This window comes from Heterocephalus glaber, unplaced genomic scaffold (genome assembly GCF_053883595.1).
Source record: "Heterocephalus glaber isolate CG9 unplaced genomic scaffold, H.glaber_assembly_v1.0 deba00001600, whole genome shotgun sequence".
Taxonomy (NCBI): domain Eukaryota; kingdom Metazoa; phylum Chordata; class Mammalia; order Rodentia; family Bathyergidae; genus Heterocephalus; species Heterocephalus glaber.
The window spans coordinates 18,383,282-18,398,649 of record NW_028258372.1 but is presented as its reverse complement, the minus strand read 5'-3'; the positions used below and the strand labels follow the sequence as shown (position 1 = coordinate 18,398,649).

Sequence of the window (15,368 nt, the reverse complement as noted above, 5' to 3'; positions counted from 1 at the left end):
GTCCCTGCTCTCTGTCTTGGGACGATCAGGGCAAGAAGAAAAGGTCAGCTCTCCTCTTGCAACTCCGGGAACCTCCAGATGAAGCCTTCGGAGGACTTTGCCCCTCTGGGCCCAGGTCAAGCTTAAGGAGTAAGAGCAGAGAGAAAGGAAGGCTTCCCGGCCTCTGGCTCCTTCCCAGCTGCTTCCTCTCCAGGAAGAGGAGAGGGGGCAGTCACTTGGTCCTGCCTGCCAAAGCTGCGCTGAGACCTGCAGAGATGGGCTGAAGGGAGGAAGGCCTTGCCTGCGGTGCTCTGGGAGGCATTTCTGTTTTCTTGGGGGGAAGACATGCAGACAGCCAGAGACCTGCGGGACAGATCACCCAAGAGGGAGTCAGGTCTTGGAACGTTGGAATTAAATGCCTGTTTTTCGGGCTGTTTGCTTTTTGTGCTCCTTAACTCCTTGTGAGGCAGGTAGTCTTCTTCGGCTCTCCTTTCCCGTCCTCAGCGGGCCCCTCCGAGTCTGTTCAGAGGGAACAGAGGCTCCTCCCCGGGCTGGAGTCCCCTTTCCGCTGGCGGCATCTGGCCTGGGGACTGGTCGTGCAGCCTCGCCCATCCCCCGTAACTTGATCCCCGAAGCCCCCCAAGCCGCTCTTATTTCTCCTAAGACAGAAGCAGCCGTGAGTACTCTTCCGGTCACGGTCCCCCTGCCCTGAGGACAAGCGGCCAGCACCCTGGCGAGGTCCACAGGAGGACCCCGAGAAGGGGCCGCCCCCGCCCACAAACGGGGACCGGGCATTCCAGTGGAAATCACTCGCGGAAGTTTGAGGTCATTGAACTTTTCCGTGAGAACCCTGACCTGAATCTCTGGACCCTGGCTGTCGACTACACAGATGCCCGCCACGGGTAAGTCGAGCCTTGGGCTGCCCGTGCGCGCTCCCGCGGGCGTTCAGCCCCGCTCTCGCCGCCCTTCCGCCGGCTCCCTCGCCCGCTTGCAGGCGCTGCTGGTGGCTGGACAGCGATTCCTGCTTCTGTTTGGATACAGCTCTCGCCTTCCCTTCTCCTTTGTTAGTCCCAGGCTGCCTGCTCTGGGGGGCATGTGTACGAGTTCTCTTTCTGATTGCCAGAAATTTCTTTTCCACTGTGTGGGCAGACAGATTCCCCCACCCCAATCGGCTGTCTCCTTTCTCCTTTATTTATTTTGTTTTCCGTTTCTTTCCCTCACCTGCGTCTGCCTTCCTCTTCCCTTCTTTCTATCGATTCCTCCTTCTCCTCACTTTGATTTCACCATCCCCCACCCCTGACCCCCTTCCCCCACCCTTGCTCTTTTAAAACCATTCAGTGATGTCTCAGAAATACTAGCACACCCTCCTCCTTCAGCTGAGCGCGGGACTCTGCATTTATTCAAGGTAAGTCCCTGGTTCTTGCTGCCGAAGACACCGGGGCTCCGGCCCCTGTGCTGCTACCTGTTGGGGTGCATGGACCTCAGAGATTCCTAGCTGGCCCAGACCTGTTTCTCCTAAGCCGGTTCTTCCTCTGCATGCGCTGCCCTTTCCTTTGCAACTTCGGTGGCACTTGCCTGGGCTGGGGGAAGCGCCGTTTGGATATTCCGGGGCTCCCAAGGGTGGCATCTGGCTGGTGGTTGTGCATTTCTCACGCTGCAGCGAGGGAGGCTCGTGTGCAGCCCTGGGAGCGGAGCCCGGCTCAGAGCAGGTGGGGCCTTGCGGGTTTTCCTGAACCTCCCGGGAGGCTCGGCCAGTGCCCAGCCCCGGGAAGTTTTGTGGGGCACCCCTGGAGGGGTGGACGCGCTGAGCAGGGCCTGCACTTCTAGAGAAGTTTTGTGAAGGAAGCTCTGTGCGCCCTTGGAGGAGCTAGGGTCTCATATCGGGTGGCCTGGGTGTTTCTGGAGCTGCTAGTCAGGGGCCAGGTGGGTCCTTTCCTGGAGAGGACAGGCAACTGGGGCTTAGAGCAGGGTGAGAGGGAGGGTATCAAAAGGGGCCAGGCCACTTCGATAACTTGATTTTTGACCAGGATTGGGTCTCCTTATGCAAAGCAGTTGCTGGTCCTTTGTAGGGATGGAATACCCAGTTCGCTGTGGCTTGGAGCTTGTGCAGGTGTCCAAGAGAGAATGATGGCAGATGCTATCCTTCCCACTCACTCTGCCCTCTCACTGAGATTGCTGAGATTGAGGCTTCCTCCTCATGATGGGGACCTGGGTGTTTGTCTGGGCCTTTGACCAAGGTGTGTTTGTGGGGTCCTCTTCCTGCCGGGCTATGACTGTAAGCCTGCAGAGCAGGTGGTTCAGGCTGAATGGGTGGGTGGGTGACCTCCATATGAGGGGCTTGTAATGATTCATTCACTGTCTTCCTTTTGGAGATCAGAGTGTTGGGACACTGATCCTTACTTATTTGTGGTGGTTAAGGATTGCATTATGTCAAAGAGACAGCATCCCCAGAAGAAAGGCTGGGAGCCAGGATAGCTTAGTCCAGCGAGGAGGCTTTGAGACCTGAACCCAGAGAAGTGTTTTCATGAAAGAAAAGAGTACTTCTGATGCTTAAATAAAAGCATTGATATATTTCCACCAATATTAGAATCAGAGGAAAAGGGGGCTTCCTCTATGAGGTGGGAACTGGAATACACATGGGAGAAAAACTTCCCATTGGCAGTTCCAAGAGGAATTACCAATGGAAAATATAGAACTTCTTCTCCTGAAAATGTGTAGGCTTTGTACAATTGTGCAGCCATCTCTACAGTCTAGAAGAAAGTGACCTTTTCTTGTTGTTTGATTCCATTCTCTGTTCTCTCACGTGCTAAGTCTTGGGTCAGGCGAGACATTTTTACTACTCTGTAGTATAAGGTAACTGTACCATTTATTATCCAAACTAGGACACTTTTCAGAGTGGACATACATTAGTAATAATTACAAATAGTGGAGACTGTTCCTACAGGTGGAAATGAGTTATTGCCCTAAAAGTGATTATGTGGTCAGATGTAGGGACAATTCATGAGGCAACATGCCTTGCTTTTATGTCATTTGGATTTTGCTTCTTCCCTCATAGAACGGTTCTTCCTGACTTTGATTTCAAAAGGACTTTATTTCACTTCCTGCTGAAGATCCAGCTTCAGGATACAAATTTCTTTCTTTTGATGAATTCCTTCCTTGATAGCACTAGTCCTCCCAAAATGCACATTTCCAAAGTGGAACTTTGTGCTATGTGCAGTTTACAAATTGGGGGTGATTTACATGGAGTTGTTGCTGTTCCTGCCTGCTCTGTTGCAGTATTTATGAGCCTGGGGCTCCCAGGAGACTGTCCTTCTGCCAGGATTTATGACTGCTGTGTTGATGGCAACATGATATACAGTGATCTTAATAGTCACAAAGTTGAGATACTGGATCAGTGCTGTCATAGCACCTCCAGTGCTGGGGGTGTCTGTGGAGTTTGAGAGAAGGGAGGGGAGAGGAAAGAAATCTGACATGTTTCCTGGGTTTCAAACTGAGAAATTCCTGTTCAATCAGCATCATTTTGCAGGAAAGTGCCCCACTTTTGCTTCCTTGCTGTGTGAAGGAGCAACGAGGCTTCTTGGGCTGTATCAGTCACACACCTTCATCCCCTAGGCAGGCTGTGGCAGACAGAAAAATTCCTGCAGAATTGCAGAAAGTTTAGCTACTATTTGTTTGTGCTTAGTGTTTTCCAGATACTATATCAGGCAATTTCCAGATATTACCATCAAGAATGCTTGCCTGATTCTATTAAGTAGGTATCTTCATCTTATAAATAGGAAGCTGAAGCTCAGAAAAGTGAAGTACCTTGCTTAAGTTCACCATTATACTAGGAGGCAGAGCTGGAATTCAATCCAGAGCCAGCTGATCCTCTTCACACAAGGCTGCCTCTGTGTGCTACAGTCGATGGGGGTCAGCATTTGGCTCTTAGATTTAGTCCTAGCTGCTCAAGGCCCTGGGCTGGTTTCTGAGAGAGGTGGATCAAGCAGTTGGCTTGTTCACCCTGCTTAGATTTTGATTCATGTTACTTCTGTCTTTCCCACCAGCAGTATCCTTGCTTTTAGCGTGAAGTTTGTATTCTCCATCACCTACTTGGCCACTGGACCATCACTGGAATGATTGCTGTACAGGATCCTTGTCCAGTGTGCTCATGAACCCTAGCTGGAGTGATAGCATTGTCTAATGGAAAGGCAGAATGTGTGCCACTACTGATTCTTAGGATCTGTCTACTACTTAGTCAGCTGACTCTCAGGATTACAGTTAAGTTGTCTTCAGTTGATTCAGTGACTGACCAAGGCCTAGACTTAGAAAAGGTCTCCTCACACATTGGCTTCCCCAGAAATAATTCTGTAGATTAGCAAGGAAACCTGACCATCCCAGCTGATAGATCCTCAGGTTCTCTCTTCGTCATCATGGCAAAACTAAAGCCTTAAGCAGAAAAACTTTGGACATTATTTCCAACTATTCACCCTTCTTTTTATACTCCGTGGCACCATAACTTGCAAGACCAAGAAGAGCTGCCTGGGGGTGGGGTAGAATGTAGGTGTTTGCCTTGGGTGAAGTAGATAAGAGAGCATCGGCCTTGGAGGCTTCATTTCTATCATGACTCAGCTCCATTAAGTAGCCATTTGGCCTTGGACAAATCACTCACCTACATGGACCTCATCTAACCTGCCCCAAAATGAAAGTTGGATGGATGCTGCAGGTACTTCCCAGTTCCAGCAGTCTTAGGTCCCATAATTCGGGGTAGCTTTGCTTTCTGTGCTCTGCAAATCCTAGGCAAAGCCACTTCTAACCCTAACCCTAACCCCTCTGTCAGTCAGGATGGTGGCTAGATAGGCTGATGGAGAGGAGTTATATGGAGTGGGCCTGGAAGAGGCATCCTAGGAGGGCAGTGGCTGCCTCTGGTCTCCTGTGAGCAGAACTCAGCCGAGTTAGGGATGGGACTTGGAACTGAAGTGATTGAGGTTGTAGAACAGATTGGGTCTCTACCAAGGAAACACCTTCATTTGGGTTCATATGGCATTACTTTGAAAAATTCATTCTCTGAAATTCTAGGGCATTTATACATTGGCCACACTAGAAAAAAAATTTCACCTACAAACACCAGTCTAGGATTAGGATTACTTTTTTTTTTGGTACCGGGGATCGAACTCGGGTCCTTGCACTTGCGTAGCAGGCGTTGAAACCACTGAGCTAAATTCCCAGCCCTAAGTCTAGGATTAGGGTAAAAAGAGAACACTCCAGATTCTTGAGGTAGGATCAGTAATAGCTGCAGCAGCTTAATGAGTGTTGGTGAGGACATGCAGCTTGTGATGGGGAGTGCATCTGTGTCTGGGTTTTTAAAATATAATTTCTGACACTGATAACATAGTCTAGGGCTAAGGTGATGGACCGACCTCTTAATGATGGGACTGTCACCTTAGTTGCAAAAATATTAAAGTAGTTTTTGGTGTCCCTGTCTTCTAGAGGGTATCTGTGTTTGTGTCTCTCTTATGTTTGTTTTGAGGTTTTCTTTGCTTCATCATGAATCAAATGTATACCCAGACTTTTGCTAGGAGGAGTGGAAAAATAATGATGAAAAGGATATGTTTCTTACTCTTAAGTGATTGGTTTCCAGCTCTGAGTACAGTGTGGTATTTATTTTACCAAATTATGTGTTCTCTGATCATGGTGGAGTGGATCTGGTCTAATCCTCTTTGACTTTAGGCCCAAAATAAAGTCACTCAACCCTCCCAGGTATCAGTTTACAGGCACAGTGCTCCAGCCTTCAGAGAAGGGGACTGAGAGCCAGTGATTGTGTGTTCCTTTCCATTTTAACATCAATGACTGTTTAATGACTTTGTCTCCTTTCCCTTCTCTCTCGCTCTCTTTCTTTATACTTTGTCTCCCCTTTTACCCTTGACTGTTCATACAATAGAATTTTTTGTTTGCTATATTTGCTGAATAGAAATTTTTATTCTTTGTTCTTAATTTCAGAAGTGATGAAGAACATTTAACAGATCTGCTTCTTAAAAAAAAGTAAATTAAGAAGTTACTCTTGACTTATTTAGTCCTTGTTTGATATTTTCTTGAATGTAATGATCCTAAATCCAGCAAAAGTTCCACCCTTTCCTTAGTGAAGGGATTCATGACAGGTGAACACGTATCCAAATTCGAGCTTCTCTTTTTGTTGCTGTCAGACTCAAGGTTAATGAGCGGCTCAGCACTGAAGTCTGAGAGTCCTAGGTGCATCTACCTCTGTCTCCAGGCAAGGAGTATCACCGTGCCAAACTCAGAAGCTGAGGGGTGGCTCAGAGTGACCCCTGAGGTGAGTGGAGAGAAAAGGCTTGGGGGGAGGGAGGCCCAAGTGTGTGTCTCAGTTACATCACTTGTTGGAAATATATTCTAGCTTCTCCCTACTTCTTTCCTCCCCTCCTTTCCTTCTTTCTTTCCTCTCACCAGCATATCTTGGAGTCCTGTTCTGGGCTAGGTACTGATTTGGTACCTAGTGAACAAGGCAGCTAAACATCCTACTTTTGCTATTGTATTGCAGGGAAAGAGAAATAAGTAGACAAACAAATTTGTAAAATATGAGACCATGATGAATGTCGTTCAGAGAATTAATACAGGGCAACAGGATAGTGATTAGGTAACTTGCTGTTCTGGGATATCAAAAGAAAGGTTTGAGGAGGTGATATTTAAGCTGAGGATTAGAATGGCAAAAAAATGAAAGAGGATTCATATCATCAGTTTTCCAGGACTTGAGAGGAATAGGTTAAATTGAAAGTGTTCTGCAGACTACAAAATAAGTGCACTACATTTTATTTTTCATTAGGCAAGATTTTTTTAGTATGAGCATTGTGGCAATATTTGCAATTTCAATACCTAGCATAGTAGTAGTACATGTGGCTTGAATTAAATTATAAATTTAAATTGAGAGTTCAGAGGAGATTTTTAAGATATAAAATAAGGTGATGCCTATAACAGGCCTTCGTCAGAAGAAGTGATTTTCCTTCCACTCTTGCTGTTAACAGACATTCCTGGAGATTCCCACACACAGTGTGCCCTGGTGATGCCCGGAGAGATGGAGAGGGACAGGCAATACCGAAGAGTAGTTTGGGAGGAGCTCCTGGGTTGCTGTTCTTTCTTTCCATAGTCTTTTTAATGGAAATAATAAGAAACATTTATTTGATAGACTGGACAATAACAGAGCTAAATAACCCAAGTCTAATATGGTTGTAAAAAGATCATCCCTTCAGCACAGTGTAAAGTTTAAATGCAGCCTGAATGAAGGAACATATTATACAGAATTTGTAAGACTCCTGCTGCCCTACAAAGTACTCCCAGTCCCTATCCAAATCATCGTCAAATACTGGTGGTCTTGATAATTGTATTGAAATAAATCATCTTGGGAAAAAAGAAAAACATTTAAAAAGACAGATCAAAATGCCTTAGTAACCATACATCCAACTCAAACTTTATCTACTTCAATGAAATATTTTCTACAGTCTTTTAATCTCAGAGCCCAGGTTAGCCTATCTGAAATTGGGGAGATATCCCATGGGCCTCCCTTCCCCCTGTACACTGGGGAGGAGGGATCCTCTCCCTCACTGTCCAGGGGACAGTCTCCATAGCCTTTGAGTTCCTCCAGGCTGGCCACATCTCTTTCTCTTCTCTCCAGGCTCCTGGGGGTATTGAGGAAACCTCAGTTCATTCAGTTGACTGTTGGTTGTGACTCTGCAGACCTGTTTTCTTCACTCGCCACCCTCCCTGAGGGTTGAGTCAATGCAGCCCACCTACTGCACCCAGGCCATGAGTCACAGCTTTTCAAACTCGGGAGTGTGAATCATTCAACTTCCAGGCCTTGAGATATCTGTGGTGGTGGCTAAGCCAGAAGGTTGTGTGCAGCCCCTGCCTCTGCCTTTCCCTACCCCATTTCTTTGTCATGCTTCCTGCACTTAGAACCTACATCCTGGATTCCACAGCCTTCTCCATGGTCTCTTCAATTCCTGGGATACATGGAATGAGTATTCACTCATACGATAGTCCTTCAGGAAGAACATCTCCTTTCAAAGTGTTGATCCTGGAGCAGCAACATCAGCACCAGCAAGAACATTTCTGTCCCGTACTAAATGTTCTGAATTAGGAATCTGGGAGTGGATCGTATCTAGGTGAGTTTGATGTGCATGAAGTGTGAAAACCATGGTTAGAAGGATAGAGAAAGGATGTAAGTTGTTGGGCACCTGCCATGTGCCCGAGCTTGATATATCTTATACCTGTTTGAGCGGGAAGATTTGTTATTCCTGTCTAATAGATGAATACAAAAGCCTCCAGAATTTGAGACTTGCTAAGTAGTGGAGTCCAGGTTTACCTCAAGTCTTGGCTTTAAAGCCAGAATTATTGGGAAGCTTAGACCCCTAATTAAACTGAAAATACCTCTGGAGACATCTGTTATTAATCATTCACATCTTAGTGGAATTATTTTCCTGGCCGTTTACAATAGACTGCTGAGAAAAGAGCTAGAACATCTGGGATGGGGATAGCAGGTACCTTGGTGGTGTCTGATGGGTGCTTGGCAATTTTTCCTCCAGTTAGTGTTCTCTGGGTTCCTCCCAAAGATGAGAACTGAGTGACTGATACATATAGATGCTTCCAGATCCCAACCCTGGATTTTTTCATTTGTGATACATGCTTTTCAAGGGGGATTTCATCTCTTCTCTTTGCTTCAGCCATCACCACATGCTGATGATGTATACATTTGTTTTCCAATCCAGGATTCTTTTTTCAGTTCCAGAATTTTTCTCCAAATCAACACTGGATGTTACCACTTTAATACCTTATAGTATCTCAAATTCACCTTGTCTAAAACTGAACCCATCATCATTGACCAAATCTTGTCCTCCTGTCATTTATTCTCTCTCAGCAAGTGGTGCTACTGTCCATCCCATAGTCCAAGTCAGAAATCTGGGAGTTGTTTGTGATTCTTCTTCCTCCTATTTTCCCTGCCTTTCATTCATATTAGTTCGGCATGACTTGCCCTACCCCTTACCCACAAGGCCCTGGCTAAATGCAGTTACCTCTTCTGGGAAGATTTCTCTTTAAACAGTCTCGCTTCCTTTTCTTTACTCTGCCATACTTTCTGCTGCTTACCTAGAGGTAAGTACTGTACTCGATGTGGTGTTGTAATTGTGAGATCCTAATATTGGGGATTTTTTCTTTTATCAATATTTCTTCAGTGCTTTCCTAGGCGACTAACAAGTTTACTGAATGTTTAACCAAGTGAAGAAGGCACTCCAGAACCTTTGGCAAATTCCGAGTCTCCCTTTCTCTGTTGTACCATCTTCTCCGCAGCTGGGGAGTTGTACTTATAACTTGCTGACTGTGAAGTGACAGTAGGGACCTATCAACTCCTCTCCAAGAAAGTGATAAAGTTGAATGAGGCTGTGATATAATTGAGGGTGGGGTTGGGGGAAGAGAAGGAGAGAGAAAGAGAAAAGAGGAGTGGGGGAGACCATGAAGTCGAAGTGGAAGAATTCCTGCCAACTTTGTATCCAACAATTTTTAATTTAAAGAAAACTCCTTAGTTTCTTAACTAAGAAGGGGTTGTTTTGCTGATCCCCCCATTTTTTCCCTTTAGGGTAAAATTGTGTTTCAGTTATCACTATAAGTCTATGGCCCCTCCGTATGTTGTCTGTAACATAGTAAGTACTAAACAAATTATCAGAAAGAATTCCGGTTAATGTGAAGAACCTTAGTAAAAGCTTTGGGTTAGGCAAGCAAGGACAGGAACTTCACATCTAATATCGGATCAACTCTTTCACATAGCTTTGAATACCGTGTTTATGCTCCAGATTCCTTTCCATAACTTTTGCTGCATAATAAATCACCTGAGAATGTAGAAGTATAAAACAACAAACGTATTTTTCACCATTCTGTGATTGGTTGGGTGGTTTTTCTGTCCTGGATGGCTTGGGTGAAATTGGATGGTCTTTTTTGGCCTTTCTCCTATCTATGCACCATCAGCTAGGATGGTTAGAGCCTCTCTTTATGGTTTCTCATCACTTCATAAAGGTGATCCCAGCCTCCCTCGAGTGGCTGCAGATGGTTCCAGAAGCAAGAATGTCTTCATCTGTTTGAGTTGCTGTTATATAATACCACAGACTGGGGAGCTTATAAATAACAGAAATTTATTTTTCATGTTCCTGGAGGCTGGAAAGCCCAATATCAAGGTGCTGGCAGATTGATGTTGGTGAGGGCCCATTTCCTGGTTTCTTGATATGTGCTTACATGGCAGAAGGGGCAAGACAGTAACTTGGGGCCTTTCTTAAAGCCCTAATCCCATTCTGAAGGCTTAACTCTCATAGGTTAATCACCTCCTATTGATTCTGCCTCTTAATGCTAGCACATTGATAGTTAGATATCAACATATGATTGAGGGGAAACATGTATACCATAACACACACACACACACACAGAGAGAGAGAGAGAGAGAGAGAGAGAGAGAGAGAGAGAGAGAGACCCAATGTATAAGCCCTTTTAATCTTCCACTTGTGTCACATTTGCTCTTGTTCCATGGCCTAAAGCAAGTCACATGGCCAATCACAGACTCCGTATGGGAAGAGACTATCCATGGCATGAATACAAGATGTGAACACACCGGGGCTTGGTTGACTTGGGTTCTCCAAGAAGAAGAAGACTCCAAGATGAGATGCACTCTACAAGGATTTTATTAGGGGAAACACCAATGAGAGATAATGGAGAGGGAGCCAGGAAAGGCTGGAAGAACCATTCGGACTCCATACAAGTCTGATCCTGAATGACAGAGAGGGAAGATAGTCTGGGTGCAAAGGTCTCAGACTACTGTGAAACCTAACAATGCTCATCAAAGCTGTCAGGAAGCCCTTGAGCCAAGATGACTGGCAGAGGAATTCCCTGTCTCCAGAAGTGGGCCTGCTTTCCTATCCCTGCCTTGAGTAAATACAGTAATGGATTTTAGAGCCAGGCAGCTGGGGCTCTTGGCCATAGTTGGAGGTCTGCTAGGCACATTCTCATGGTCACTACAAGGTCATTTCTCAAAAAATTTGTCCAACTCCCAAATTTTTACTTCCAGCTCAGACCTCTCTACTAAGCTGCAAACCCATCTATCCAATGACTTTTTAAATGTTGCCATTTGGCATTCTCAGAGGCATCTCAAACTTAACATATCCAAATTGAATTCTTAGCCTTACCTCCAGCTCTGCTTCTCTTCTAGCTTTCTTAGTGTTGGTAAATGCCACCTTCACCCAGCCAGTAGTCCAGGACTAAGCTTCTATATACACTTAAGCAATCCAATATGAAGGCCCGTCAACCTTAGGCTTTATTATTATTCTTCCTCCTCCTTTTTGTGATACTGGGGATTGAACCCAGGGACTTGCACTGAGCTATATCGCCGGATGTTTTTATTTTTTATTTTGAGACAGGGCCTTGCTAAGTTGCTCAGATTGGCCTTGAACTTCAGATCCTCCTGCCTCAGCCTTCAAAGTAGCTGAGATTGTAGGCATGGGCCACTGCATTATGCTTCAGCATTTCTATCCTGTCCTCTTCTATGTCCACTGCGACCACCCATCTTAGACCAAGTCATCATCTCTCACTTGGACAACCACAAAAACCTCCTAACTGTACTTTTTGCTTCCTCTCTAGTTACCTTTATAGCCCCATGCTCCACAGGGGCCTGCATTATCTTGAAGTGAAACAGGATCATGCCACTCCTCGGCTTGAAATCCAAGATCTTTTCCTTGGCCTTTGTGCTCTGTGCATTAAAGCCCCAATGTCCTCCACCTTAAACCTACTCCTCTCTCTCAATCATCCACCACTTGCCAGCTCTTCTGCACTCTTTCTGAATATGCCAACCTCTTTCTTATTACAGGGCCTTTGCACATGCTGCCCCCCCCACCTCTAATTCCCCATTCACCTGGTTAGTTCTCAATTTGAATATCATTTCTTCAGTGAGATCATCTACTTCACAGACAACTGCCATCAGCCCATCTAGTTTAGGTCTTCCTATTATCCTCCCTTTTAGCACCCTACATGTTTATAGCACTCCCCTCGGGTTTTTATTTTCTTGTTAGTGGAATGTCTGAGTCTTCCTGGATGAACTCTCTCTGAAGATTGGGACTCTGTATTGTTCACCACTGTGTCTGGCACATAGCATTGGCCCAGTCATTGTTGGCTGAAAGACTACAGGTCCAAGGAAGAGAAGGCGAGTGGAGGAGGCTGGGCCTTGCGGGAACTCACTCCTCCCGCCCCAAGTCCTTGGCTCAGGAGGAATGGAAGCCGATCTCCTCCTGAGAATGTGAGCTCCTGTGAGAGACAGTGGTGCCAGACTTGGCACTGCTCCTCTCTGCACACTGCTTAACACCCCAGCCCCAGACTCAGGTGCCTCCATGCTGAAGACCCAGTCCCCAAAAGGCGTGCTGGCCCACTACTCTAGGTGCCTTATTTTCTCTGTGCCTCAGGGCAGGGACAGTGTCTGCCTCTTACAGCTTGTGTAACGATTCAATTGGGATAAACAATTCGCCATGTTAGCTAGAGAAGGTCAGTGTTGGTCTGAGAACAGGAGTGGGTGCAGGGCTCCTGTGGGAAGGGAGAAGGCAGAGTGGCAGCTGGAGCTCTGGCTGGGCATTGCTGTGGTGCCTGCGGTGAACCTTCTCAATCTGCCATTCTGTGGCATCTCAGAGCCTCTAGCCCAGGAGAAGTTGATTGCATGAATATATGCAATACTTTGTGGGAGGCAGACAGTGCAGAGCCCTGGCTCCTGCCCCCCTTTGGGTGTGGCTGCAGTGGGACTAGAGTGTGAGGGCTTGGGGGCTGCTAATTTGAAAAGGCCATTCAAGACAGAAAGACGCCAGTTGCACTCCCATTTCATTGTTTTTCTCTCCTTTTTAAAGTTTCATGACACAATTCTCCAAGTCATAATATGAAGCGCCAATGAAATAATTTACTTTGTAAACTGTAGGGCTTGTAAAATGTGTATAATGCCAGTTGTTTCTTAGGATCTAGCTCGTCATAGGTTTACTGCTTTATTTGGCTTCTAAAGGTAGAGGATGTTTGAGATTTGTACTGCTACCAGTCTGCCATTGAAGAATTTTAATTCTAGTTTTGGCTTATCCAGAAACAATCATCTAGTTTTGGGGGTAGGAAACACATATTGACATTTGAAGGGGCTCTAACAGATATAATTATACCCCAGACTTACCCTAAATCTAATATGTCAAAACATTATTGTACTTCAAGTGTAGTGGTTTTTCTTTTTGGTACCAGGGACCGATCTTGCACTTGTGAGGCAGGTGCAGTGCCGATGAGCTAAATCCCCACCCCAAATATAGTGGTTCTTAATTTTTGTAGTCAGAGAAACTTTTAAGAATCTGAGGGTAAAGGAGACAGGGATTTAGCTCAGTGGTTCTGCCACCTGCCTCGCAAGCGCAAGGTCTTGAGTTTGATCCCTGGTACCAAAAAAAAAACCCCCAAAACAATGTGAGGGAAGCTAAGGACTCCCAGTGGTAAAATGCACACCCTAAAGCCTCACTAACATCAGGAACCGAAAAATTCACCAAAAGACACCCTACCTGGTGCCTGGGTGGATCGCCCCAGATGGAGTGTGTATATCATGATTCCACCAGGAGAGGACTAAACTGAGCCAGTCTGAGTGCTGGTGGAGAAGCAGGAGTGGGATTGGCCTGCCCTGGATGAATTATCTGGTAGAATAGGAGTCACACAGGAAGAAATTTTTCTGCCCTCAGGGTGCAAACTGGTTCTCTGAGAATGCTTCCTGTGCCTCACAGGAGAGGGAATCCTTTCTGAAGTTTTATGCCTAGATTCTGTGGAGAAAGCCCACAGGAAACAGTCTATAGTAAGACAGTGAGGATGGGGTGAGGGTGGATGGCATAGTCCCTTCCACCACGGATGCTCTGAGAGTCTGTCAAAGGGAGATCCTTCTCCTCAAGTATCTCATGTTTATACTCTTTTCCCAGTGCTCTGCCCTCTTCTCTGCTCTTCTTCCAGGAAATATTTGGCATTTCCCCAAGCCCATATCATCACTACTTCTCAGAATCAGGGTCTTCTGGAACCCTCACTTCATTTGTGCTGCACACTGTCGTGCTGCCTTGTCTCTTTTGGTTAGCTTTTTCTAATTCACTTTTTAGTACAGAAAATTTCAAACATGTACTAAAGGAGAGAGAATAGTGTAATGAACCTCACATACTCACTATTTAGCTTCAGTAATTATCACTGCATGGCCAAATTTTTTTACCTAAACCTTCTACTTTACTTCTCCACTGAATTATTTTGAAGCAAATGCCAACCATCATATATTCCATCTGTAAATATTTAAGTATCAATTTCTAACATAATGGATTAAAAACATAACAGAATTATACTCCCTCAAGTTAACAGTAATTTCTTAATATCCTTAAATATCTAGTTAATGTTCAAATTTCCCTAGTCATGTGATTTTTTTCTGCAGTTGATTTGATTTTTATCAAAATTCAAATAAGCTTTGGAATATATATTTGCCTTAAAGGTTTAAGTCTTAATCTATAGATTCCCTTCCCCAGTTTGTTTTGGGTCTTATAGTTTATCTGTTTATGAAACATAATCACCTTTTTGGCAGATTTTCCTACATTCTGGATTTTGCTGATTGCATCCCCACTGTGTTGTAGAACATTTCTGTTCTGTACAAATTGATGCTTAAGTCCATCTGATTCAGGTTTGATTTTTATTATTTTGCAAGATGACTTCCTTGAGGGTGGAACATAGGCCCATGGTGTCTAGTTGTTTCTCTTCTTGGCATATTAGCAGCTGCTGAGGATCACTACCTAGATTAGGGTTGACAACATTTTTCTGTAAAGGGTCAGACAGAAAATACTTCAGTTTGTGGGCCACATGGTCTCTCTCTCAACTACTCAGTGCTGTTACTATAGCTAGGAAGCAAGCACAGCCAATGCATATAAGTGACTGGGTATGGATGAGTTTCGATAAAACTTTATTAATAAAAGCAAGCAGGCCAGATGTAGTCCAAGGTCCTTAGTTTGCTGAACCCCTCTTTAGATTATTTCATTATAGGTTTACAAAATGCAGCTATTTTAATCCAGTTACCCTTTCTTTATTTATTAGTCAGAATACATTTATTAAGAGAAAATTTCCTTGTATTATTTAGCTACTTCCATTCTTTCTGAACCCTCTTTGAAGATGTGACCCTCACTCTACCACAATTGTTCTTCCTAAGATCATCAGTGACATTCCTGTTGCTCAATCTATTGGTCAACTTCAGTTCTCATCTTGAGATTCTTGATCTATCAGTAATTGACATGCCCGATTGTTCTCTCTGAAATGCTTTTTGGATCTGGCTTTTGGAACATCCCATGCTGTCCAGG

General features: G+C 45.0%; 1 protein-coding gene across 9 annotated transcripts in view; it reads left to right on the top strand.

The window, feature by feature from the left end:
* The first annotated feature begins 248 nt into the window (after positions 1-248).
* The window catches only part of Cacna1e (calcium voltage-gated channel subunit alpha1 E), a 485,327-nt gene continuing 470,207 nt past the window's right edge, over positions 249-15,368 (top strand). For 6 of the 9 annotated variants that reach the window (XM_087194394.1, XM_087194393.1, XM_087194398.1 and 3 more), the window contains exon 1: positions 249-881. In XM_087194394.1, the coding sequence (XP_087050520.1) occupies positions 869-881 (13 nt within the window). In that variant the 5' untranslated portion in view covers positions 249-868. Of the gene's footprint in view, positions 882-941; positions 1,385-15,368 lie in introns of those variants that run through there. The other 3 variants (XM_087194397.1, XM_087194395.1, XM_087194392.1) reach the window with 2 other exon arrangements.